At 45.9% G+C, this 27475-nt stretch overlaps 1 protein-coding gene across 2 annotated transcripts in view; it reads right to left on the bottom strand.

Moving 5' to 3' along the window:
- Positions 1–1831: 1831 nt before the first annotated feature.
- The window catches only part of elp1 (elongator acetyltransferase complex subunit 1), an 87708-nt gene continuing 62064 nt past the window's right edge, over positions 1832–27475 (bottom strand). For both annotated transcript variants that reach the window (XM_038804111.1, XM_038804112.1), the window contains exons 30-37: positions 24310–24372; positions 20814–20874; positions 20390–20503; positions 20182–20293; positions 16606–16733; positions 7741–7895; positions 4021–4099; positions 1832–2237 (exon numbers count right to left, since the gene is read on the bottom strand). In XM_038804111.1, the coding sequence (XP_038660039.1) occupies positions 2176–2237; positions 4021–4099; positions 7741–7895; positions 16606–16733; positions 20182–20293; positions 20390–20503; positions 20814–20874; positions 24310–24372 (774 nt within the window). In that variant the 3' untranslated portion in view covers positions 1832–2175. The remainder of the gene's footprint in view (positions 2238–4020; positions 4100–7740; positions 7896–16605; positions 16734–20181; positions 20294–20389; positions 20504–20813; positions 20875–24309; positions 24373–27475) is intronic.

Here is a 27475-nt window from a genome sequence, read left to right as displayed (position 1 = left end):
TGATATCCATGAAACCATTGTCGATTGTTGTAAAAACCCATCTGGTTCACTAATGTGGAAAGGAAAGGAAATCTGCCGTCCTTACCTGGTCTGGCCTACATGTGACTCCAGACCCACAGCAATGTGGTTGACTCTTAACTGTTCCTTCAAGGGCAATTAGTGATGGGCAATAAGTGTTGGCCCAGCCAGCGATGCCCACGTCCCATGAACAAATTTAAAAAAAAGTTCTGACATCCCAGGAATCAATTCTTTAGTTCCCTGTTTTCTCTCTACCTCCCTTTTTGAATAGCGGGGTTACATTCGTAACCTTCAAATTGTTCGGAACCATTCTAGAGTCCAAAGAATTTTGGAAAATGACCACTAATGGGTCTACTATTTCTTTCACAGTACTTCATTGCATGTTAATGTACGCCTACTTGTGACAATGATAAAGATTATTATGAATTTCCCCCAAACCATTTCTTAATAATACTGATTTCTTTCAGCTTCTCACTAAAACTTGTGTTTCTCAGAACTTCCGGTACATTATCCGTGTCTTCCTTTGTGAAGACAGAAGCGAAGCATGAATTTAGATCCTCAGTCATTTTTTTTGTTCCCTGGTTATGAAATTCCCCTGTTTCTGACTGTAAGGGGCCTACATTCGTTTTTAATTATATTCTCTCCTTTACAATCCTGTAGAAACCTTTACAGTCAGTTTTTATGTTCCCCCGCTAGCCCTTACTTTCAAATTGTATTTTCCCCTTCATCAATCCCTTGCGTCTGCTTGGCTGAATTATAAACTGTTCCCAATCCTCAGGTCTATTGCTTTTCTAGCGATTTTGTATGCCTCTTTGAATCTAATACTAATTTCCCTTGTAAGCCATGGTTTGGCCACAGTTCCCTTGCTACTCTTGACCAAATAGGAATAAATTATTTTTGGAGTTCACCTATTCATTCCTTGAATACCTCCCATTGCCTGTCCGCTGTCCTTCCTTTCAGTAATGTTTCCCAGTCCGTCATAGTCAGCTCATGCCTCTTGCCATCATAGTTACCTTTATTGAGCACAGTAAGAAGTCTTACAACACCAGGTTAAAGTCCAACAGGTTTGTTTCAAACACGAGCTTTCGGAGCACGGCTCCTTCTTCAGGTGAAGGAGCCGTGCTCCGAAAGCTCGTGTTTGAAACAAACCTGTTGGACTTTAACCTGGTGTTGTAAGACTTCTTACTGTGCTCACCCCAGTCCAACGCCGGCATCTCCACATCACCTTTATTGAGGTTCAGGACCTTGGTCTCAGACTCAAGTACTTCACTATTCACCTTGATAAGGAATTCTACCATATTATGGTCACTCATCCCCAAGGGTTCTCACAACTAGATTGCCATCGAATCCTTTCTCATTGCACAACACCCAGTCCAAGATTCCCTTGTTGGTTCCTCAAATACTGGTCCAGAAAACCATCCCATATACACTCCAGAAATTCCTCCTCTATTGTACCGGGACTAATTTGTGTCACCCAATTGAGATGCAGATTAAAGTCGCCCATAATCACATATGTTCCTTTCCCACATGCACTTCTTTTTTTTTTTAAAATTTAGATTAGCCAATTATTTTTTCCAATTAAGGGGCAATTTAGCGTGGCCAATCCACCCACTCTGCACATTTTTGGGTTGTGGGGGCGAAAACAACGCAGTCACAGGGAGAATATGCAAACTCCACACGGACAGTGACCCAGAGCCGGGATCGAACCTGGGACCTCAGCGCCGTGAGGAGGTTGTGCTAACCACTAGGCCACCGTGCTGCCCTCCCACATGCAGTTCTGAAATATGACAAGAAAGTAATATCTACTACATCAAGATTTTCAATAGTTTTTTTATGTGGCAATTAAATTGTTCAAAATCATTTCATACTGCCATCACCGTTGTAACCAAACTATACAACACTGGCAGAAGCATCTCTTGCCCTCTGGTTACAGGTGCGTCAGTTCCGAATACAGGTTTGTCAGTTCTGATTGTCGCAATGACCCACAGTCGTGTGCTCAGTCATAATTCTGAAGCTGATGGCATCCTGATGGCCATTCACCGTGGCTATCCCTTTTCACAAGCCTTCCTCGTCTTTGGAATGCTCAACACTGACAGATGTGCGTGTGGTGCTGTGATGGGCGATCCAGAGATTGCATCGCAGCGCAATGGCGTCCCTTCATAGAATATTTAGCTTCCACTGTACATTCTTATTGAGTTTAGGAGGGTCAAAAATTTCATCTGGGGGGGGGGGGAAAGAAAAAAATCAGACATTAATAATGGATCAGTATAATGAGAGGTGATAGCGTGTCACCAACAGAACCTTTCTTACCAGGTTACCCTTGTTTAAAAACCCAACTCGATTTTTAGTCTTTTTAAAAATGTATTTCACCCAGCTGGAATAAGCAAGTGTGACCTTATTTTTATTGATTTGCTCCAATCTGTTCATTATCATGATGAATAATGGGCGACACCTCGGAGAAGCTGATCAGAGGAACTAAACCTCAGAGGAATAAAGATATTGCCAAGAACAGTAAGTTCAGAGATTGTATCATTTCAACACTGCACATTCACTTGGGCAGGTTTCATTCACTCCTCTCACCAGCTACTTCACCAATGTCAGCACTCACAGCTTATGTAAAATATTAACCACCCCTTCAAGAAATACAGAATAAATTGGATTTTCAAATAAAATCACAATTCTTCCGAAATGCTCTGACGTTCAGACTGACACTTGTAACAATTCACTCTCTTCAAGACCGCAAGAAACTTCAGAGAGTCGTGAACACAGCCCAGTCCATCACACAAACCCGCCTCCCATCCATTGACTCTATCTACACCTCCCGCTGCCTGGGGGAAGCGGGCAGCATAATCAAAGACCCCTCCCACCCGGCTTACTCTCTCTTCCAATTTCTTCCATCGGGCAGGAGATACAAAAGTCTGAGAACACGCACGAACAGACTCAAAAATAGCTTCTTCCCCACTGTTACCAGACTCCTAAACAAACCTCTTATGGACTGATCTGCTTAATACTACACTCCTGTATGCTTCATCCGACGCCAGTGTCTTTGTATTTATATTGTGTACCTTGTGTTGCCCTATTACTATTTTCTTTTAATGTACTATGATCTGTTGGAGCGGCATGCAGAAAAATACTTTTCACTGTACCTCGGTACACATGACAATAAACAAATCCAATCTAATCCAATAATTTCTAGTTGTAATGTTTTATACAGATAGCTAGATCTCTTAAATTCCAAATATTACTGTTTTCTACTCAAGTGCATAATCTAGGGAGACACTCCCGGGTGCTATGTGCTAACTTTATGGATGAGACACTAAACCAAGGCCGCATTTGCCCTCTCAGATGACGATGAGAGATTCCGCTGCACTATTTTGAAGAAGATCAGGACTCCCCTCTGCTGTAATTAAAATAAAGTGCTGGAAATACAGCAGGTCTGGCAGCATTAGTGGAGAACCAGTTACATTTCGCGTCAAATATGACTGCTTCAGAACTGATGTTCAGTTCTGAAGAGGAATTATATTCAACTCAAAATGCTACCTCTCTTTTTCTCTCTCCACCGTTGCTGCCAGACCTGTTGAGTATTTCCAGAACGTTCTGCTTTTATTTCAGATTTCCAGCATCTGCAGTATTTTGCTTTTATTAAAGTGTCCTGGCCAATGTTCATTTCTCAACCAACACCGAAAATAGATGCTGCTCTTCTGTTTCTATCACATTGTCTGTGGGAGCTTGCTGCGTTTCCTACATTGCAACAGCGATTGCACTTAATCGTATCCATTAGATGTAAAACTTTTTGGGAGATTCTGGAGACTGAAAGATTCTAAATCCCACGTCATTTTTAAAATTGCCTTTCAGAGTAAAATAATTGTGCTGCAAGGGAAGGCCTGTTTCTAAATAAAGTCTTGCCTTCTCAAAGCGGTACATGTATGCGTACAGCTTTGTATGGAGCTTTAATCCAACGTTTTGCTATAAGTGCCACTGAATGATATGCCTCACACAGACCTTGATGAGGTACCGCCCCATTCCTCGGGTGCCCGAAGGACGCAGTGATGCTATTTGCAGTCGAATCAGGACCAAGTACCTACAACAAACAAAAGAAAAATGTTTTGAAATGGCTATCTCTATTTCACCAATACCACCCCCCTCCCCCCCACAATACACACAATTTAAATATAGTGAAAATACCAAACAGTATACTTAATACAACAGAAGGATAGAACATTTCCTTGTTGGTGTGTTGAGTATGCTGGGTCTACGAGGACTGCGTTTACTGCAGTAGAGAGAGAGACAGGCTTCCAACACTTGAAGAAATGCACTCGATTTTATTGAACACTTAACTATAATACATGCTTTAACTGTGGGTTGACATTATGCTGACTTGACTGGAGACCTGAGGCTAACCTGCCCAGACTATCTGACTACCGCATGGTGTTTGTTCTAGTTGCTGCTCACGAACTCTGACCGTCTCAGAGGCTGGATCCCGAGATAGCAGGAAAACTAGTGCCCTCTGGCTTTATAGTGGCCGTGTCCTATCTGGTGATTGGCTGCTGTGTTCTGTGTGTTTACTGGTCATCCTGCGTGTCAATCACCGCCTGTCTGCACACCATCATATACCTGGATGTATATTATGACATCTCTTCCCCCCCCCCACTTTAAAAAAAATGTGTTCAGGTCAATAAATAGTGAGTATGTGTACGGGAGCCTGACTATATACAGAATATGCTAACTTATTTACATGGGAAGGTATCTATTGCAGATAGAGGGCAGATAACACATGAGAAAAAAACAATATGTACAGATGTGTAAACGATGAGATAACAAAGTAATGCAACATGCAATCTATAAATTGAGTCTCTGTGGCGGGCGACGAATTCTGGTTGACCGCCTCAAGAGTGGGTCAGGGGCCGCCTGCACTGGAATGGGCGGAACTGCCTCCAATGTAGAGGTCGGTAGAATAACTGGCAGATCGGTGGCCTCCTGGAAGGGCGTGTCCTGAGGAACCAGTGTGCGAGGCGGGACATCACGGTTAGGTGGCGGGCGTGGAAGTCTACGCAGTGCCCGCCTATTACGCCGAAGAAAGGAGCCATCAGACATGTGAATGAGGAACGATCTCGGGGCCACTTGCTTGACCACCACAGCTGTGGCGGACCAGCCACTGTCAGGTAGCTGAACACGGACTCGGTCAGCAGGGACCAGGTCAGGGAGATCTGTGGCATGGGTGTCGTACGCTGGCTTGCATTGGGCCCGAGACTGTTGCATCCTCTGTAGGACCGGGAAGTTGTCAAGGTCCGGAATGTGGATAGCCGGCGCTGTCGCTCGCAGTGTGCGGTTCAATAGGAGCTGCACTGGGGACAGCCCAGTGGACAAAGGAGTCGCCCTGTAGGCTAACAGCGCCAGGTTGAAATCAGAACCCGAGTCAGCAGCTTTGTACAACAGTCTTTTACCGATGTGGACCCCTTTTTCAGCCTTCCCATTCGACTGGGGGTAGTGGGGGCTGGATGTGACGTGCCGAAAGTTGTACAGCTGGGCAAAATCTGTCCACTCCTGGCTGAAGAAGCAGGGGCCGTTGTCACTCATCACCGTGAGTGGGATCCCATCCCGGGCAAAAGTTTCCTTGCATGCCATGATTACCGCTGCGGAGGTGAAGTCAGTCAGTTTGACCACCTCGGGGTAGTTGGAAAAGTCCACTAGGGGGACATAGTCTCGGCCCTTGGCATGGAACAGGTCAACACCAACTTTGGACCATGGAGAGGTCATCATTTCATGCGGCTGTAGAGTCTCTTTAGACTGAGCCGGCTGGAACCTTTGACACGTTGGGCAATTGAGAACCGTGTTGGCGATATCTTGGCTGATGCCTGGCCAATATACTGCCTCTCAGGCTCGACGGCGACACTTTTCGACCCCCAGGTGACCCTCGTGGATTTGGCCGAGGACCAACTCTTGCATGCTCTGTGGGATCACAATTCTGTCAAGCTTCATTAGGATGCTGTCTACCACCGTTAGATCATCCTTGACATTATAAAACTGGGGGCACTGCCCCTTTTGCCAACCATCCGTGAGGTGTTGCATGATCCGCTGGAGTAGAGGATCCCTGGCCGTCTCCTGATGAATTTGCACGACCCTCTCATCAGTGGCCGGAAAGTTGGAGACACAGAATTGCACCTGCGCTTCCGTTCGACAGACAAAGTCAGTCTGCTCACACGGTGTGGTGATAGATTTGGAGAGTGCATCGGCCACAATGAGCTCTTTGCCGGTGTGTACACCAGGTCGAAATCGTAGCGGCGGAGTTTGAGGAGGATACGTTGTAGCCGTGGCGTCATGTCATTGAGGTCTTTTGGATGATGTGAACCAATGGCCTGTGGTCCATCTCGACCGTGAATTTGGGGAGGCCATACACGTAATCTGGGAACTTGTCAATCCCTGTGAGGCGGCCCAGGCATTCTTTTTCAATCTGAGCGTATCGTTGCTCAGTGGGCGTCATGGCTCTAGAGGCATATGCAACTGGGGCCCAGGAGGAGGAGTCGTCCCGCTGGAGGAGCACCGCCCCAATGCCAGCCTGGCTCGCGTCAGTGGATATTTTTGTTTCCTTTGTATATTATGACACTTGTGTGTATTATTTAACCTTCATTTAGATAAGAGTTGATGCATTTCATGCCAATAGGAGGCCATGCAGCCCCTCGATCAAGCCTATCCCACCTTATAATTAAACCATGGCTGATCTCTATCCTCGTCTCCGTCACTCGTGCAATGACCTGTGGAATTTGTGCAAGTGGCTCAGGGTAACTCCCCCCAAATTTTCGGCCTTTTCCCGGCCTGTGGGAAGAGTTCTCCAACACCAACTTTCAAGCTTCCCACGTCTGAACAATCAAGATCGAATGTTTGCCATACCAGGGATTTCTAAGTCTTCGCACATTATTACTACCTGCGTTTAACTTCTCTTCCTCTGTGTGTGAAAATAATCCCTCGCCCACAAAAATGTTCACTTCTGATGAGCCAGGTGAAAATGTGTTTTATGGTTTTGGTAGGATTTTTAATTAAAATGTGAGATTGGGGTTTTAACGATTACAAATGCAAAAATCAAAAACTGTAGCTTCCTCTACAATGTTCCCTCAAGTATAGGGGTTTGAAGGGCAGCACGGTGGCCTAGTGGTTAGCACAACCGCCTCACGGCGCTGAGGTCCCAGGTTCGATCCTGGCTCTGGGTCACTGTCCGTGTGGAGTTTGCACATTCTCCCCGTGTCTGCGTGGGTTTCACCCCCACAACCCAAAGATGTGCAGAGTAGGTGGATTGGCCACGCTAAATTGCCCCTTAATTGGAAAAAATAATTGGGTAATCTAAATTTATAAAAAAAAAAGTATAGGGGTTTGAGAGTTGATAGAACTGTGTGTTGTTTGAGATAATTGAAGGATTTGATAGGGCAGATAGAGAGGAACTATTTCCTCTGGTTGGGGGAGTCCAGAACGAGGGGACATGACATCAATATTGGGACCAGGCCATTGAGGCTCATGTATGGAAGCACTTCTCACACAGAGGTTAGTGGAAATCTGCATCTTTCTTTCCCACTCCCTGCTTCAAAGAGGTTCTGTGATTTTTGTGATGGGGAGATTGGATTATAAGCCAAATGGCAAATGGCATCTGAAGTCAAGACATGCCTAGTCGCACTGGGGGAAAAAAGGAAACATTGGCTGTGTACTGGCTAATAGCATTGTTCCTTCACTTACTGGGCAGGCAGCTGCCTTCTTCCGATCAGGCTGCCAGATATCAGGGATGGATTTCTCCACCACTCGCAGGGCATCCTCCAGAGACCGCTGCAGCTCCGAAGCCAGAACGTCGTATCCAAAAAGGACCAGAACTTTCAGCAATCTGTGCACTTCACCTGGAGACGGAGAGAACCACGGTTAATTTATTTTCAAGAACCTATCATTTACGAGACAGCAAGAAAACAGAAAGCATAAAGGAGTAAATCAGTTTACGCATCAAAAATGCTGATATTACTAAAACTAATATTAAAAAGGGAGGATAATAAACGGCAGGGTGTCATCTGTAGTTCAGTGGGTAGAACTCCCATCTCTTGAATCAGGAGATGCTCCCACTGCAGAGACCTGAACACAGAGTCCAAGCTGACATTCCCAGTGCGTTACTGAGGGCGTACTGTACTGTCGGAGGTGCCATTTATTGGGTGAAACATGACACCGAGGCCCTGCCTGCGCTCTCAGGTAGATGTAAACATTTCCATGGTATTTCAAAGAAGAGCAATGGAGGCCTCCTCAGTATTCTGACCAATATTTATCCCTCAAATAACATCACTAAAAAAAAACAAACGTTGTGGCGGATTATCACATTGCATGCTGTGTGCACATTGGCTGCCATGCCTACATTTCAACAATAATTAGACATTATAAAAGGATTTCATTGGCTGTTATTTGCCATGGGACATCCTGATGTCATGATGTAACTATATAAATGTAACTATTTCCGCCCCCTCCCCCCCCCTTCACACACGGAGTATTCGCAATAACGTGGATGAATTAATCGCGCAAATAGATGTAAACGAGTATGATATAGACAGCTACAGACACATATCCACAGGGTGACCAGGGATGGGAATCGAACATTGAGGGTATTCAGTATTTAGGAGGGATAGACGAAAAGGAAAAGGCACTGCCGGTTAGAGGAAGTTAACGCATTAGTGTAAACGGTTATTAAACTGCGACAATGTGGAATCTGTATGGATAGAGTTGAGAAACACTAAGGAGCAAACATTACGTAAAGGGATTACGGTACTGCTGTCTCACGGCGCTGAGGCCCCAGGTTCGATCCTGTCTCTGGGTCACTGTCCGTGTGGAGTTTGCACACTCTCCCCGTGTCTGCGTGGGTTTCACCCCCACAACCCAAAGATAGGGCAGCACGGTAGCATTGTGGTTAGCACAATTGCTTCACAGTTCCAGGGTCCGAGGTTCGATTCCCGGCTTGGGTCACTGTCTGTGCGGAGTTTGCACGTTCTCCCCGTGTGCGCGTGGGTTTCCTCCGGGTGCTCCGGTTTCCACCCACAGTCCAAAGATGTGCGGGTTAGGTGGATTGGCCATGCTAAATTGTCCTTAAGTGTCCAAAATTGCCCTGAGTGTTGGGAGGGGTTACTGGGTTATGGGGATAGGGTGGAGGTGTGGGCTTGGGTAGGGTGCTCTTTCCAAGAGCCGGTGCAGACTCGATGGGCCGAATGGCCTCCTTCTGCACTGTAAATTCTATGTGCAGGCTATGTGGATTGGCCACGCTAAATTGCCCCTTAATTGGAAAAAAATTATAAATTTATTTTTTAAGAAGGGATTACGGTAGATAGACAATGGTAAACATTCAAAGAACCGCATGGGCGAACTGCAAGAACTGTTTATTCCGGTCTGGCGCAGAAGTAAAAATGGGAACGGTGGCCAAACCATGGCTCAGAGGGGAAATTAGAGGCAGTATTAGATGCAAGGAAGAAGCAGATAAGTTGGCCAGAAAAAGCAACAGACCCGAGGATTGGGAGAAGTTTAAAATTCAGCAAAGGAGGATCAAGGGATTGATAAAGAAGGGAAATATAGAGTACAAGAGTAAAACTGACTGAAAAAGAGTTTCTACAGGTATGTGAAGAGAAAAAGATTGAAGACAAATGTAGGTCCCTTACAGTCAGAAAAACGAGAATTTATAATGGGAACAAAGAAATAGCTCACCAACTAAATATACACTTTGGTTCTGTCTTCACAAAAGAGGACACAAATAATATACCAGAAATGTTGGGGAACACAGTGTTTAGTGAGAAGGAGGAACTGAAAGAAACAAGGAAATGGTGTTGGGGAAATTGATGGAATTGAAGGCTGATAAATCCCCAGGGCCCGATAATCTACATCCCAGAGTATTTATGGAAGGGGTCCAAGAAATAGTGGATGCATTGGTGGTCACCTTCCACGATTCTGTAGACTCTGGAACAGTTCCTACAGATTGGAGAGTAGCTAATGTAACTCCACGATTTACGAAAGGCGATAGAGAGAAAACAGAGAACTATAGACCAGTCAGCTTGACGTAGCTAGTGGGGAAAACGCTAGAGTCCATTATAAAAGATTTTGTAGCAGAGCATTTGGAAAAGTGTGACAGGATTGGACAGGCTCGGCATGCATTTACGAAAGGGAAATCATGCTCGACAAATCTATTGGAATTTTTTGAGGAAGTAACTAGTAGAGTTGATGAGGGGGAGCCAGTGGATGTCGTTTATTGGGACTTTCAGAAGGCTTTCAACAAAGTCCCACCTAAGAGATTAGCATGTAATTTTAAAGCGCATGGGATTGGGGGTAATGTATTGAGATGGATAGAAAACAGGCTGGCAGACATGAAACAAAGAGTAGTATCTGGGCAGCACGGTGGCACAGTGGTTAGCATTGCTGCCTACGGCACTGAAGACCCGGGTTCGAATCCCGGCCCTGGGTCACTGTCCGTGTGGAGTTTGCACATTCTCCCTGTGTCTGCGTGGGTTTCACCCCCACAACCCAAAAGATGTGCCCAGTAGGTGGATTGGCCATGCTAATTTGCCCCTTAATTGGAAAAAATAATTGGGTACTCTAAAATTTATTTTTAAAAATAAAATAAAAAATGAAACAAAGAGTAGGAACAAACTGATCTTTTTCCGAATGGCAGGCAGTGACTAGTGGGGTACCTCCGGGATCAGTGCTGGGACCTCAGCTATTCAGAATATACAAAATATTTAGGTGAGAGACTAACTGTAATATCCAAATTTACAGATTTTGCAAAGTTGGTTGGGAGGGTGAGCTGTGAGGAGCATGCAGAGATGTTTCAGTATGATTTGGACAAGCTGAGTGAGTGGAAAAAGGCATAGCAGATGCAGTACAACCTGGATAAACATGAGGTTAGCCGGTAGCAAAAACAGGAAGGTAGATTATCTGAATGGCTATAAATTGATAGGGGAATGTGCAAGGAGTCCTGGGTATCCTTGTACACCAGTTGCTGAAGGTAAGCATGCAGGTGCAGCAGGCGGTAAAGGCAAATGGTATATTGTCCTTCATAGAGAGATGATCAGAGTACAGGAGTAGGAATGTCTTGCTGCAGTTTTACAGGGCCTTGGTGAGACCACACCTGGAGTATTGTGTGCAGTTTTGGTCTTCTTATCCGAGGAGATTGTTCTAGCTATGGAGAGAATGCAGCGAAGGTTTACCAGGCTGATCCCTGAGATGGCGGGACTGATGTATGAGAAGAGATTAAGTCGGTTAGGATTATATTGGCTGGAGTTTAGAAGAATGATGTGGCGATCTCATGGGAACCTATAAAATGCTAACACGAGACAGGGTAGATGCAGGAAGGATGTTCCCGATGGTGGGGGTGTCCAGAACCAGGGGTCACAGTCTGATTATACAGATAGACCATTTAGGACAGAGATGAGGAGAACGTTCTTCACCCAGAGTTGGCCTGTGGAATTTGCTACCACGGAAAGCAGTAGAGGTTGAAACATTATATATTTTCACGTGGCAGTTAAAATAAAGCACTTGGGGCGAAGGGGATCCAAGGATATGGAGGGTAAAGAGGGAACAGATTACGGAGTCGGATGATCAGCTATGGTCATATTGTTTTTTAAAAAAAATAATTTTTATTCAAATTTTCATAAAATATCAACAACAAAAAGTAAAATAAATTTTTACAAAGAACAGAAAAAAGAAAAAAAGTACTCCCCCCCACGCGCATACACAAAGGAAGAGGTAAATTAACACCCGCCATTCGCACAAAACACGCCCCCCCCCCCCCCCTTCCCGGTGTATACATAGAGAAGGAAGTAAATCAACGCCCGCCATTAGCATAGAACAACTATGCCCGTCCCTTCGGTCCAAAACAACAAAACAACCCCCCCCCCCCCCCCCCCCCCCCGGGGGGGCTGCTGCTGCCGGCCTCTTCCTACCGTTCTGCCAGGAAATCCAGAAATGGCTGCCACCTCCTGAAAAACCCCGGCACTGACCCCCTTAGGGCAAATTTCACCTCTAATTTAAGAAATCCCGCCATATCATTGATCCAGGCCTCCACGCTTGGGGGCCTCACATCCTTCCACTGAAGAAGAATCCTCCGCCGGGCTACTAGGGACGCAAAGGCCAGAACACCGGCCTCTTTCGCCTCCTGCACTCCCGGCTCCACTACAACCCCAAGAATTGCGAGCCCCCAGCCCAGATTGACCCTGGATCCTACCACCCTCGACACCGTCCTTGCTACGCCCTTCCAAAATTCCACCAGCGCTGGGCATGCCCAGAACATATGGGCATGATTTGCTGGGCTCCCTGAGCACCTGATACACCTGTCCTCACTTCCGAAGAACCGACTCATCCTTGTCCCAGTCATGTGAGCCCTATGCAGCACCTTAAACTGTATGAGGCCAAGCCTCACACAAGAAGAGTTCACCCTCCCCAGGGCGTCCGCCCACGTCCCCTCCTCTATCTCCTCACCCAGCTCCTCCTCCCATTTACCCTTCAGCTCCTCGACCGAGGCCTCATCCATCTCCTGCAGCACCTGGTACGCTGCCAAGATCCTCCCCTCACTAACCCCCCCCCCCCCCCCCCCCCCCGAGAGCACCCTGTCCTGGATCCCATGTGGCGGCAGCACAGCAAACTCTGCCACCTGTCGCCTGACAAACATCCTTACTTGCATGTACCTAAAAGCGCTCCCCGGGGGGAGCCCGAACTTCCCCTCCAGCGCACCCAGGCTCGCAAACTTCCCGTCTACAAACAGGTCCCTCAACTTCCTGATACCTGCCCTGTTCCAACTCAGGAACCCGCCATCAATTCTCCCCGGGACAAACCGGTGGTTGCCCCGTATCGGGGCCCCCATCGAGGCCCCCACCTCCCCCCTGTGCCGTCTCCATTGCCCCCAAATTTTGAGGGTAGACTCCACCACCGGACTGGTGGTATACCTCGTTGGAGGGAGCGGCAGCGGTGCCGTTACCAGCGCCTCTAGGCTCATGCCCACACAGGACGCCATCTCCATCCTCTTCCATGCTGCCCCCTCCCCCTCCATCACCCATTTACGCACCATCGCTGCATTGGCAGCCCAGTAGTACCCACAGATGTTGGGCAGCGCCAGCCCCCCCCCCCATCCCTGCCCCGCTCCAAAAACACCCTTCTCACTCTCGGGGTACCGTGCGCCCACACAAACCCCGTAATGCTCGTTAACCCGCCTGAAAAAGGCCTTCGGGATAAGGATGGGGAGGCACTGGAACAGGAACAGAAACCTCGGGAGCAGCTACGGTCATATTGAACGGTGAAACGGCCTCCTCCTGATCTTCTTTTCTCTGTTTCAATGAATACAGCAAAGCTCGTGTATCTGGCACTCTACCAACTGGAATTCTCTACTGGCCGCAACTTCCGACAGCTTGATTTGTTTTTTTTTCAAAAGCCGGTCACTTTCAGTATTCGGATAACCCATTCTTTTAAAAATTAACAATAAATCTGCAGAAGATGTTCTTAGGTTTTACATTGAAATGACTAAATTATTGGGTCAGTTTTGGTTACTGTGCCTGAACAAAGATATACCGCACCTTGTCTCGTGCCCAGAGTAATGTAATCGGCATTTGTGATTAACCAGCGCCACCCATTCTCTGGGCATGCCAGATAATAAAGATTTTAATATACCAACTAAAAAAAAAAAGTCAAAATCTGCTATGGTCATAATTAAAATTCAGCAACAAAATGAGAGTAGGACCCAATTATTTTATCCTTTTAAAGAGAAAAAGAGAATTCAAAGCAATGCCGATAATCAGAGCTCTACTCTGTTTAGGGGCTGTTTAGCACAGAGCTAAATTGCTGGCTTTGAAAGCAGACCAAGGCAGGCCAGCAGCACGGTTCGATTCCCGTAACAGCCTCCCTGAATAGGCGCCGGAATGTGGCGACTCGGGGCTTTTCACAGTAACTTCATTTGAAGCCTACTTGTGACAATAAGCAATTTTAATTTAATTTCATTTTCACTTTAGAAGGGTTCTGAATAACTATATCCAAAGGCCTTTCAAACATCCATTGCGATCACGGACAAGTTGAGAATGTGCCACCCAGGGTGATTAAATTCGAACACTTCACAGCCATTCTCCCATTAAAAATGTCATCCCAAGGAAAATAAGCGCTATCTCTTAACAGGGAGGGTCTGCAGTATATAAATATACAGCTCGAGTATCCTTTATCCAAAACTGTTGGGGCCAATTGTGTTTCGCTTTTCAAATATTATTGGCTTTTGGATCTACCTGTACAGACGGTAAGCCTAGGTACTTACATTAGCATGCCTAAACTTAGGCTAGCTAGAGTCTATAAATGCTGGGTCATTTCTCCATTTGCCAACTCTCATACCCCACTTCTTACCGTTAACACTTAATATATATTACATTGCTTTATTAACATACAAATTACTGCATAGCTGTTCAAAAAATATTGGGTTTTTCAAAGTGCTTGGTTTTCGGATGTACGGATTAAGGATTCTCATCCTGCAATATATTGCTGACTGAATCGCTTCCACAGAATTAGCTTTGGAGATTGAAGGAATGCATTCCCATGATACTGATGACAGTGGATTCCTGCTGTTCAGTGATAATCTCACAAATTATAGGTGTTTTAAACTCACAGAAAACTTTTTTGGGATTGTTTATTGTTTTTATGACAAGGATTTATCCTAGGATTCTCTGGGAAGCCAGGGAAGAGATTGCTGAGCCTTTGGCTTTGATTTTTATGTCATCATTGGCTACAGGAATAGTGCCAGAGGACTGGAGGGTAGCAAATGTGGTCCCTTTGTTCAAGAAGGGGAGTAGAGATAACCCCGGTAACTATAGGCCAGTGAGCCTCACGTCTGTTGTGGGTAAAGTCTTGGAGAGGATTATAAAAGATACGATTTATAATCATCTAGATAGGAATAATATGATTAGGGATAGTCAGCATGGTTTTGTGAAGGGTAGGTCATGCCTCACAAACCTTATCGAGTTCTTTGAGAAGGTGACTGAACAGGTAGACGAGGGTAGAGCAGTTGATGTGGTGTATATGGATTTCAGTAAAGCGTTTGATAAGGTTCCCCACGGTCGGCTATTGCAGAAAATACGGAGGCTGGGGATTGAGGGTGATTTAGAGATGTGGATCAGAAATTGGCTAGTTGAAAGAAGACAGAGGGTGATGGTTGATGGCAAATGTTCAGAATGGAGTTCAGTTACGAGTGGCGTATCACAAGGATCTGTTCTGGGGCCGTTGCTGTTTGTCATTTTTATAAATGACCTAGAGGAGGGCGCAGAAGGATGGGTGAGTAAATTTGCAGACGACACTAAAGTCGGTGGAGTTGCAGACAGTGTGGAAGGATGTTGCAGGTTACAGAGGGACATAGATAAGCTGCAGAGCTGGGCTGAGAGGTGGCAAATGGAGTTTAATGTAGAGAAGTGTGAGGTGATTCACTTTGGAAAGAAAAACAGGAATGCGGAATATTTGGCTAATGGTAAAATTCTTGGCAGTGTGGATGAGCAGAGGGATCTCGGTGTCCATGTACATAGATCCCTGAAAGTTGCCACCCAGGTTGATAGGGTTGTGAAGAAGGCCTATGGTGTGTTGGCCTTTATTGGTAGAGGGATTGAGTTCCGGAGCCATGAGGTCATGTTGCAGCTGTACAAACTCTGGTACGGCCGCATTTGGAGTATTGCGTACAGTTCTGGTCGCCTCATTATAGGAAGGACGTGGAAGCTTTGGAACGGGTGCAGAGGAGATTTACCAGGATGTTGCCTGGTATGGAGGGAAAATCTTATGAGGAAAGGCTGATGGACTTGAGGTTGTTCTCGTTAGAGAGAAGAAGGTTAAGAGGTGACTTTTTTTTTTCTTCTTTTTTTTTTTAAATTCTTAAATTTCGATTACCCAATTATTTTTTTCCAATTAAGGGGCAATTTAGCGTGGCCAATCCACCTACTCTGCACATTTTTGGGTTGTGGGGGCGAAACCCACGCAGACACGGGGAGAATGTGCAAACTCCACACAGACAGTGACCCAGAGCCGGGATTGAACCTGGGACCTCAGCGCCATGAGGCGGTTGTGCTAACCACTTGGCCACCGTGCTGCCCGTGTTAAGAGGTGACTTAATAGAGGCATACAAAATGATCAGAGGGTTAGATAGGGTGGACAGTGAGAGCCTTCTCCCGCGGATGGAGGTGGCTAGCACGAGGGGACATAGCCTTAAATTGAGGGGTAATAGATATAGGACAGACGTCAGAGGTAGGTTTTTTACGCAAAGAGTGGTGAGGCCGTGGAATGCCCTACCTGCAACAGTAGTGACCTCGCCAACATTGAGGGCATTTAAAAGTTTATTGGATAAGCATATGGATGATAATGGCATAGTGTAGGTTAGATGGCCTTTAGTTTTTGACTTCCCATGTCGGTGCAACATCGTGGGCCGAAGGGCCTGTACTGCGCTGTATCGTTCTATGTTCTATGATTAGTCCCTGGAGCATCAAGGAGCCGAGGAAATCAAACGCCCTGATCACACACGGAACATCTGCAAAGGAAATCCAGTGTTATGTTTACATGATGAACCGATAGAAGTGGGACTATGAATACCGGTTAATTTGTCCACGGTGTATATAATTCCTCCCAGCGCTTCCAACAATGCCACGTCCTCCAACGGACTTCCCTCCTTCAAGCTGTGCCTCTTCCGCTCCGCTTTACGACGGTTCTTTGAACTTCGCCTGTGATAATTTCACATGCACAATATCGTCACACCCTAGTTCATAGACTCTCACTGTTACTGCTGTCTTAATACAGGCTTACAGAGACATCAACTAAAAAAATATATATTTCTACCAATGACAAATACTCTCTTCAGCCGTTACTCAAAGAGTAGTGCCCTGTCTCAGAGGCAGAAGGATGTGACAGAAGGGATATTCACAAGTAACATCATAACAGTGTTAATGTAAGCCTACTTGTGACAATAAAGATTATTATTCTGTGCTGTGGGTTTATGTCCCAGTCCAGAGACCGAAGCATAAAAATCTAGGCTGCCAACCCCAGTGCAATATTGAGGGAATACCACACTGTCGGAGGCGCTGTCGTATGGATAATAGACAAATAAGGTGTAGTGCCACAGCAGGGTAACGGGTAGGTGGTTTGATGTGGAGGTGGTTGGTATGGCCTTATAAGTCCGCATTGTGGGTGAGGAAGACCCCATTAGAACTATTAGAACATAGAACACTACAGCGCAGTACGGGCCCTTCGGCCCTCGATGTTGCGCCGACCTGTGAAACCAGTGTCATGTTTTTCTCTGTACGTCGTTATTTTGTGATTATGGAATCCTTGCTTGTCTCATATGAAAGTACAGACAGATCATGTATCCTGGAAAAGACTGGGTTTGTTTCATGTTTCTGTAGTTGGTGCCTCTGGTGTTGTTGGAGTCAGGGGAAATATTTACTGGTGCACGCCGGGCATGGTTGATTAATCCTGGGATATCAAGCCTTTCCAGGGTCTTTTAAATTCACGTGGCTGTGACAGTGGTTACTTGATTACTTGGTTCATGGAGTGTGTGGTAGGTATATCATCCTGTTGTTACGGTTGCTGTGTTGAGGGGAAATGGGTGGAATCTTGTTGATGGCTGGGTCTAAGTGGAACTTTCTGGGGTTCCCAGAGACAAGAGTAGTTTGCTTTGTTCAATATGTAAGAGTGATGTGAATATCCCAGGCCTGTCGGCCCCTATTCTAGTGTGTCGCCGATCTTAGTTTAGCTCGACTGAGTAGGTTAGGGCAGTAGTAATTAAGTTTATCCGGGTCAGGTGGAGAGTGCGTTGGTAGGAGAGTAGGCCACCCTCCTCAGCAATGCCCCCTTTTGGAGGGCTTCTGGGCTACTCTCCCTCTTGAGATTTTGTTCCCCCTAGGGATGTAGATCCTGCTAGCTGCAGAGCCTCAGTGTGAGTTTGACTGCTTCAGTTCAGTGATGTCAAGTCTTTCTTCGGTTGGAGAGTAAGATGAATGAAGAACTATGTCGCCGTCCTCCAAGTGGTCTTACGTAGGGACTTACAGACCGCCCTCCTTTTGAGTGTTGGGCTCCTCTGGAGGGGGGACGGGTGTATCCCGGTTCTGTTCCTGGTATCCTTTCTGTGAAAGTGTACGTTGCTAGTCCACGTCTATTGGCTAATTCCGGTGTTCCTCTCTCTCTGCGTTTCCTTTCTTTATCTGGATAGGTGAAGTGCAGAGTTGCTACATTTAATTCTGGGGGGTGTCCCTTATTTTGTCAGGAGGCACAGCAGCACAGTGGTTAGCACTGTTGCTTCACAGCTCCAGGGTCCCAGGTTCGATTCTCGGCTTGGGTCACAGTCTGTACGGAGTCTGCACGTTCTCCCAGTGTGTGCGTGGGTTTCCTCCGGTTTCCTCCCACAGTCCAAAGATGTGCCGGTTAGGTTGATTGGCCATGCTAAATTTCCCTTAGTGTCCAAAAAGATTAGGTGGGGTTACTGGGTTACGAGGATAGGGTGGAAGTGTGGGCTTAAGCTGGGTGCTCTTTCCAAAGGCCGGTGCCGATTCGATGGGCCGAATGGCCTCCTTCTGTACTGTAAATTCTATGAAAGGAGGGGAAGAGTTGCATTTCTCCCAGAGATATCCTGTTGATGGTGTCGGTGAGATTTCCTTGTGGGATAATGGTTTAAGCTTTCCAGTGACAGCAGGGCCGAAATGCTGCTTCTGACTTGGCTGGAGCGGAGTGAGGTTTGTGTATTGCCAGTCTCGGCATGGTGTAATTGGGGCTAATCCGGGTGTTCCTCTCTCTCTAGGGTTTCCTTTCTTTATCTGGGTGGGAGAGGTGCTGACATAGGCTCAGGTTTATTTTATTTAAATCTAGGGGGTTTCCTGATCTTGTTGGGGGGAAAAGAGGGAAGTGTTGTATTCATTCCCAAGATACCCCGTTGGTAGGTGTTCTGACGGTTTTTCTTCTCCTCGTCAGTGGGGGTTTCCTTGGTGGAAAATGGTTAAGTTTTCCAGTGTTGGCGGGGTTTGTGTGGTGCCTCTCGTTTGGCTGGAGAGGAGCGAGGTCAGTTGTGTGGCGAGTCTATATATTGGCTTACTGGTTCCTGTATAGAGAGTGTACACTGCTGAGTCATGGCTTGTGCCAATGGTGGTATCAGGCTGTTCCCCTCTTCCTTGGGGGCTGGTTCAGCTCATTTGCTGTGTTGGCAACACCATATCTGGAGGATTGTGTCCAGTTTTGGTCTCCGTATTTGAGGAAGGATGTGGTGGCATTGGAGGCAGTTCAGAGGAGGTTCACCAGGTTGATTCCGGGGATGAAAGGGTTGACGTATGAGGAGAGATTGAACAGTCTGGGCTTATACTTGCTGGAGTTTAGAAATAAGAGAGGGGATCGGATCGAGGTGTATAAAATACTAAAAGGGATTGATAAAGTAAATGTTCCCCATTGTGGGGCAATCCAGAATGAGATGTCACAGATAGAGGTTGAGAGGCAATAGATTTAAAACTGAGATGAGGAGGCACTACTTCTCGCAGAGGGTGGTGAATTTGTGGAACTTGCTGCCCGATAGTGCAGTGGCATCCAAATCATTAAATGGTTTCAAGAGGGAGTTGGATATATTTTTGATAAAAAACGGGCTAAAGGGATATGGTGTGGGGGGGGGGGGGGGGGGGGTGGTACAAGTAGGGAGGTGACTTTGAGACCAGGACAAGATCAGCCATGATCTGATTGAATGGCGGAGCAGGCTCGAAGGGCTGAATTACCTACTTCTGCTCCTAATTCCGATGTTCCCATATCTGGACACTAAGGGGGCAATTTAGCGTGGCCAATCCACCTAATCCACAAATTTTTGGACTGTGAGAGGACACCAGAGCACCCGGAGGAAACTCGTGCAAACAAGGGGAGAACGTGTAAACTCCACACAGTCACCCAAGGCTGGAATGAACTCAGGTCCCTGGCGCTGTGAGGGAGCAGTGCTACCCACTGTGCCGCTACATGCAGGCCTTCAATTGTTAACCAGTATCTTACTAAAATCCAGTCTTTCTTCTCTTACTGTGTTACTCTGATCACACCATGAAATTCGTCACATCGCCAATCCACTTTAAAGCCAGGTGCTCTACTTTGTGTAGGCGGGCACTGACAGTGAAGAAATGGAAATCTTGTCAGGTCTATTCATTTCAAACTTACGCTGAGATCCTGGAGTTACTGTGCGAATATTTGGAGCCCATTCCGCTGGCTGACCGCATACTGCTAGCTTCTGAATATAGATCCGAGTCTGGCCCGTCAGCCACCTCCTCATCTAAAATAAGACAGAGGAGTCACAATTTCTAGCTCTTTTTAAATCAAAGTTACACTTTTGAAAGTTGTGTGCTTATGTGAGGGACTTGTTACTTACCTAAAAATCCATCCTGTTCTTTCTCTTTAATTTCACGAACAACCGCCAGCCGAGATTTATGACGCATAAATAAGGTTTTCTGGGTGTCTAGGAATTCCATGTGGTTTCTATGAGCTGGAGGGGGAAAAAAGTTTGATTCAACACATCTGTAATTAGAATTTCCCCCTTTCCACTCGATGCACTTTTACTAAATCCCTTTGATTTATCAGTTATTTGTAAAATGTTAGCATACAACCACTTCAGGGTCAACTCCTGACAGAGGTGGTACCACAACCATTTCAGATTCCGCACACCAGCGAGAAAGGTTACTCAGCAAAGTTTCCATGAATCTGAGAATGGAAAGCTCCTGTCACCCACTTTGTTCATGACTGAACTGCAATTCACCCACGGAGGATTTCACAATAGTAGAGAGCACAGCACCTACCTTCCAATATGGAAGGTTTCAGGTTAGTTTCCAGGATATCTGCCCTGTTGTACTTGTAGATCTAGGAAAAGAAGAGAAATTTGTTTCATTTTTAAAATTTGAGACAATATTGGGCAAGGTTCTTTCTCTGGCCTCCCCCGCTGCGTGTTTCTCACCGGCGGGAGGCCGCCCAGCGTGGGCCGGATTCTCTGGTCCCGCCGCTGTCAATGGGATTGCCCATTGAATCCACCGAACGCCGTTGGGAAATACGCGGCTGGGGTGTGCCGTCAGCAGGAACGGAAGGTTCCATCCAATATTTATCACTCAATCAACATTGCTGAGCTGATTATCTGCATATTATCATGTTGCATTTCGTAGGAGCTTGCTGCGTTTGACTGGCTGCCATTTCCCCCTCTTCACCTCAGACTGGGCGGCACAGTAGCACAGTGGTTAGCACTGTTGCTTCACAGCGCCAGGGACTCGGGTTCCATTCACGGCTTGGCTCACTGTCTGTGCGGAGTCTGCACGTTCTCCCCTTGTCTGCGTGGGTTTCCTCCGTGCTCCGGTTTCCTCCCACAGGTCCCGAAAGACGTGCTTGTTAGGTGAATTGGACATTTTGAATTCTCCCTCTGTGCACCCGAACAGGCGCCGGAGTGTGGCGACTAGGGGCTTTTCACAGTAACTTCATTGCAGTGTTAATGTAAGTCTACTTGTGACACTAATAGATTATTATTATAAACTTTAAAAGTACTGAATTGGCTACAACGTGCTTTAGGGCGTCCTTAGGTTGTGAAAGGCGCTATATAAATGCAAGCTGGTTTGTTGTTATACACACGACAGCAAATGCAAGTATTTACTACTGTGCAAACCTATGAAATGTGATGATCTCCTGGCACTGACCACTAAGGAAGTTTTTTGTAAAAATCCTATAATTGTCTGTTTCACTCTCCAATTATTCCGTAACCTTTTAGTCTGTTGCTCTTTCTTTCTGACTTTCATATTCTCTCATTGTTTTCTCCGTACCACTCATTTCCCGTTCTATCTTTTTGTCCCAATTGCTTGTTTCCAATTCACCTGCCTTCCTTTTCAGTGTTTTGCTGAATTTGTATTGGTTGAAGTTTTTATTCTTTTTTATAGCATGGGGCCTCAGTAAGATACACCTGATTGTGGGTGGGGATCAGAGGCTGGCAGGCTGAGACTGATTAGGAGATTCTATTACAAGCTTGAGCACGAGAAACCGGGGTTGGTCTGGGTTAAGGTGGGAGGCAGTGAGCTGGAAGAGAATTAGAAATAAAACCAGAAAAGTCTGGAAACATTCAGCAGATCAAGCGGCATCCGTGGTGAGAGAAATTGAGCTAATGCTTCAGGTCTACGATCTGTCAGACTTGGCAGAGGTTAGAGGTGTCAAGTTTCGGATAGCAGGTTCAGAGGCAGGGACAAGTGGGGAATGGAGCAAAGACCAAAAGGCAGTGTCTGCGATGGAGTGGAAGGCAGGAGAAGTTAGATGAGAACAGGGATGATAGTGCAAACCAAATTGGGCAGTGATGGGACAAGAAATAAATGTTTTTAAAAGTTATTATTTCACGGGATGTCGGCGTTGCTGGCCAGGCCAGCATTTATTGCCCATCCCCAATTGGTTGTGAGAAGATGGTCATAGGAGGTCTACAGCAGAGAAAAGGCCCTTCGGCCCATCGCGTCTACGCCGGTCAAAAACAACCACCTAACTATTCTAATCCCATTTCCCAGCACTTGGCCCATAGCCGTGTCTGCCCTGGGATCGCCAGTGCACATCTAAATACTTCTTAAATGTTATGAGGGTCTCTGCCTCCACCATCCTTTCAGGCAGCAAGTCCCAGACTCCCACCACCCTCTGGATGAAAAGGTTTTTCCTCACGTCCCCTCTAAACCTCCTGCCCCTCACCTTAAATCCCCTCTAAACCTCCTGCCCCTTACCTCCCATCCCCTCTAAACCTCCTGCCCCTTACCTTAAATCCCCTCTAAACCTTCCGTCCCTTACCTCACATCCCCTCTAAACCTCCTGCCCCTAACCTTAAATCTCTGCCCCCGGTCATTGATCTCTCCACCAAGGGGAAAAGTTTCTTCCTGTCTACTCTATCCATGCCTCTCATAATTTTATACATCTCAATCATGTCCCCCCTCAGTCTCCCTCTGCTCCAAGGGAAACAATCCCAGTCTATCCAATCTCCCGGCATAACTAAAGCTCTCCAGCCCAGGCAACATCCTGGTAAATCTCCTCTGCACCCTTTCCATTGCTATCACATCCCTCCTATAATGTGAATTCCAGAACTGCCGCAATACTCCAGCTGTGGCCTAACCAACATTTTATACACTTCCAGCACAACCTCCCTGCTCTTAAACTCTATGCCTCGGCTAATAAAGGCAAGTATATCATATACCTTCTTAACCACTGTATCCACCTGGCCTACTACTGTAATGAGCCAGTTTCTTGAACTACTGCAATCCATGTGGTGTAGGTACACCCGCAGTGCTGTTAGGGAGGAAACTCCAGGATTGATTTTGAGGAGCTGCAAATGGCAACAGTAGAATAATTGGCAGAAGCTGCTGTCTAAGGAAAACGGGAACATTGGTTACAACGGAAAATGACTGAACTCAATGTTGATCTCAGAAAGTCATAAAGGGGATTGGACATTGGGAGGAAATCATTGCACAATTATCCCAAAGGCAGAGAAAGCACCTGCTCTAGAGATGTGCCCTGGATGACAGCCTGGTCGGACTCCTCTTTGATGTTGCAGTGCGTGTGTAATCGTAGCCCTGGTCTGTGTCCTGTAACCCTCTCACTAATTGCTTCACAGATGCATTTTAAAATTGAAGGATCACTAAACGTCACACCAAGCAGGACAGAGTCAAGATAAACCTTCTTCAAATCAGGCTGCTGTGAGATGTATTAGAGAGTAAAGCATCACACAAACATTTTGAAGACTGAGTAATCCAGTAATTTACAATGTAAAAAATGCGCACATACATACTGTAATTAAGGATTTAAATGAAGCATTTATTTTTGAGTGAATCGGTAAGTGTTGACACATGAATGGTAGCGACCAACAGATGTGTGTACTGCAGGTAGAGATTTTAATGTGTTCAGAGAATGTTCCAAAGAGAATAATGGTATAACCAGTTCACTTAATTTGAGAGTTATAACCTCTTGGATAAACGAGCTGTCCCGGACTGCAATATCCAACTGTAAAATACACATAATGCTGGTGAACCGAGCCATCAGGATGGCAAATCACAAGAATTTGGACAAGTTCCTGGAGGATGGGATGTATCTCAGCACAACTGTAAGCCCCAGAATTAGAACACAGGTTTATTTCTTTAAAAATGTTCAGACGTGTATAAACTAATTGAAATTATGCAAATTATATTTTTCACCTTGATCAGGTAAAACTGAAAAAAAGAACCCAGGAAATTGTAATTAAAGAAGCGTGAACCCCCATAAAACAACCACCTTAAACAAAACATTATTTAAAATCATTACCAGTCGCAGTGATTCTTCCCAGGCTGCACCTTGGAGAAGTGACGTAATGGCTTCTTCATAGTCCTGTTGTGAAAGTTAAACATATTAACAAGGACTAAGTTTTTAAACAAATTCATTGCAATAAGTGAATGCCTTACTGTCCTTTAGGCAAGAATATAATGGTTTAGCTCACTGGGCTAAATCGCTGGCTTTTAAAGCAGACCAAGGCAGGCCAGCAGCACATTCCCGTACCAGCCTCTCCGGACAGGCGCTGGAATGCGGCGACTAGGGGCTTTTCACAGTAACTTCATTGAAGCCTACGCGTGACAATAAGCGATTTTCATTTTCATTTCACATAAGAACTAGGAGCAGGAGTAGGCCATCTGGCCCCTCGGGCCTGCTCCGCCATTCAATGAGATCATGGCTGATCTTTTTTGGACTCAGCTCCACTTTCCAGCCCGAACACCTTAATCCCTTTATTCTTCAAAAAACTATCTATCTTTATCTTAAAAACATTTAATGAAGGAGCCTCAACTGCTTCACTGGGCAAGGAATTCAATAGATTCACAACCCTTTGGGTGAAGAAGTTTCTCCTATGCTCAGTCCTAAATCCATTTCCCCTTATTTTGAGGCTATGCCCCCTAGTTCTGCTTTCACCCGCCAGTGGAAACAACCTGCCCGCATCTATCCTATCTATTCGCTTAATAAGTTTATACGTTTCTATAAGATCCCCCCGCATCCTTCTAAATTCCAAAGAATGGTACACACAATGGGATTATTTCCCAAATGCATGACACATTCAATGGAAAATGACTTTTTAAATTCAGGATTAAAGCATACTTCTCTAAAACTGTCACATGAGCTGAAAAAGGGAGGGTTCCCTTCATTCTTAGAGAAGGCACCCCACCCACACAGTCCCAGAATTGAGCTAGGTCAGGACCACGTCCCAGGGAAACAGAGGACATTCCGCAGGATCCAGGTCCAGCCAAAACAATGTATGAAAATCAGCCTAAAACTACTGAATGCACTCAATGCAAGGCTCGAGGAGAGATCCAGGTGGAGGTGCATCGAATCATACGGCAAAGGAGGATAGTCGTCCTAACATACCTTTGACAGCTCTTTGGTCATGCTAGTTAATTAGTCTTTCCTCCGTATCCCTGTGAATTCTTTCCCTTCAAGTGGTTAACCGGTATCCTTCTGAAAGTGCCTTCACCACCCGTACATTCACTTGCTGCATAAACAGCAACCCCCCCCCCCCCCAACCAAACACCTGGTTCGTTTTCCAATTATTTAAAATCTGCTAAATTTGGCTATCGAACTGCCAGCCACTGGAAAAGTTTCTCCTTGTTTGTTCTCAAAACACTCCAGAATTTTTGCACACCTCCATCACATCTTCCCCTAACCTTCTCTGCTTTACAAAGAGACACCCCCCGGATCCTCTACTCTCACTAAGGAGCTGAAGTTTTTCACCTCTGGTACCATTCTGGTAAAATTTCCTCTGCATCCTCCCAAAGGTCTCGATGCTTAAAGGTGTGGAGCCCAGAACTGACCCCAGTATGCTAATGGGGTCCTATCTCAGCTGTTATGAATTTACGATTGCTTGGATGGGATGTGGGTGGCCCAGGCGAGGCCAGCATTTATTGCCCATCACTAATTGCCTTTGAACGGAGTGGCTTGCTCGGCCATTTCAAGGGGCAGTTAAGAGTCAACTACATTGCTGTGGGTCTGGAGTCACATGTAGGCCAGACCGGGTAAGGACAGCAGATTTCCTTCCCTAAAGGACATTAGTGACCCAGATGGATTATTACGACAATCTGTGATAGTTTTATGGTCACCATTTCTGAGACTAATTTGTAATTCCAGATTTGTTATTAACGGAATTCACATTACACCAGCTGCCGTGGAGATTAACCCGTGTCTCCGGATTCTAGACCAGTGACATTACCACTATGCCCCTACTCCAACTTCCTTATTGCACAAGACACTCTATGCTTAACTGAAAATAAAGTGTTGTAATGCAAACAAATACGCCGAATGCTGTTCAAATGTGCTGGTCTGACCAATACATCAACTCTCGCAAACCTCCTTTCTGATGACTTGGTATCTAGGGGAGGCCCAGAGTGCTGCAAATATTGGTCTTTAACAGGCCCCCCAATAACAACAGTTCAGGTAGTCACCCTCTACACTGTCCTTCCCTAATCGGGACACTGCCGGGTGGAAGAAACCATTGCAAGCGGACATAGATTGAAGGCGAATGGTGGAAGAGATGGGGGGGGGATGTCAGAGGTAGGTTCTTTGCCCAGACATCGTGGGCCGAAGGGCCTGTTCTGTGCTGCATTTTATACGTTCTATGATCTGTTCATGACAGTATGGCTGAGATGGATAATCCAGCACGTAAAGAGTACCAGGTGCAAACCCAAGTCCCACCACAGTGAGGCGCAGCACGTCTGATGTTGGAACTAAAAACGCTACGTCCCCTTCTCCGCCATTGTGCACTATTTTAGGAAAATGTAAGTGACTGAGCCTCACCATGCGCACTTTCAGAGGAACATGTGCTAGTTTTATAAATGACAAGCCGACTCAACTACACGTACCACATTTCCAAAGAATCTATTTTTGTTAGGAAAACAAAAGGTAGTTTTACAGGATTTATATTAGTATTGGTAAACATTTGAAATATGGTATCGATTTAAGTGTGTTTAATTTGATGTTTCTGTGCCTGGAAGGGAAAAACCTAAAGTCAAATTGATGCTGGACAAAGGTGTTTGTACGTGTGGGGGTTGGTTAAGTTCCAACTGCATTTATTCTTTAAAAAATATTTTTATTCTCCTTTTTCACATTTTCTTCAAAATGTACACCCCACCAACAAACAGTAAACGGTCACGAATACAATGTTAATCCCCTTTGTTAACAACAACGATCCCAACCTCCCACCACCCCCCAAACCACAGCCCGCACAACAATATAAGCATCAAATAAAAAGAAACCTCCCAAGAAAAAAAAGAAAAGAATCAGGAATCACCCATGGTCACCATTAACATATATAATCACCCCCCCCCCCCCAATATTCAAAACCATCCAATCCCCGAAAGAGTACCGTGAATGACACCCATGAATTGTAGACACCCCCTACCCAGATAACTCCCCTCCACTTCCTCCCCCATCCTTTGTTCCTTCCCCCATATTT

This window comes from Scyliorhinus canicula, chromosome 8 (genome assembly GCF_902713615.1).
Source record: "Scyliorhinus canicula chromosome 8, sScyCan1.1, whole genome shotgun sequence".
NCBI lineage: Eukaryota > Metazoa > Chordata > Chondrichthyes > Carcharhiniformes > Scyliorhinidae > Scyliorhinus > Scyliorhinus canicula.
Note: the sequence above shows the minus strand (reverse complement) of the source record. Positions and strands in the feature narration are given on the sequence as shown.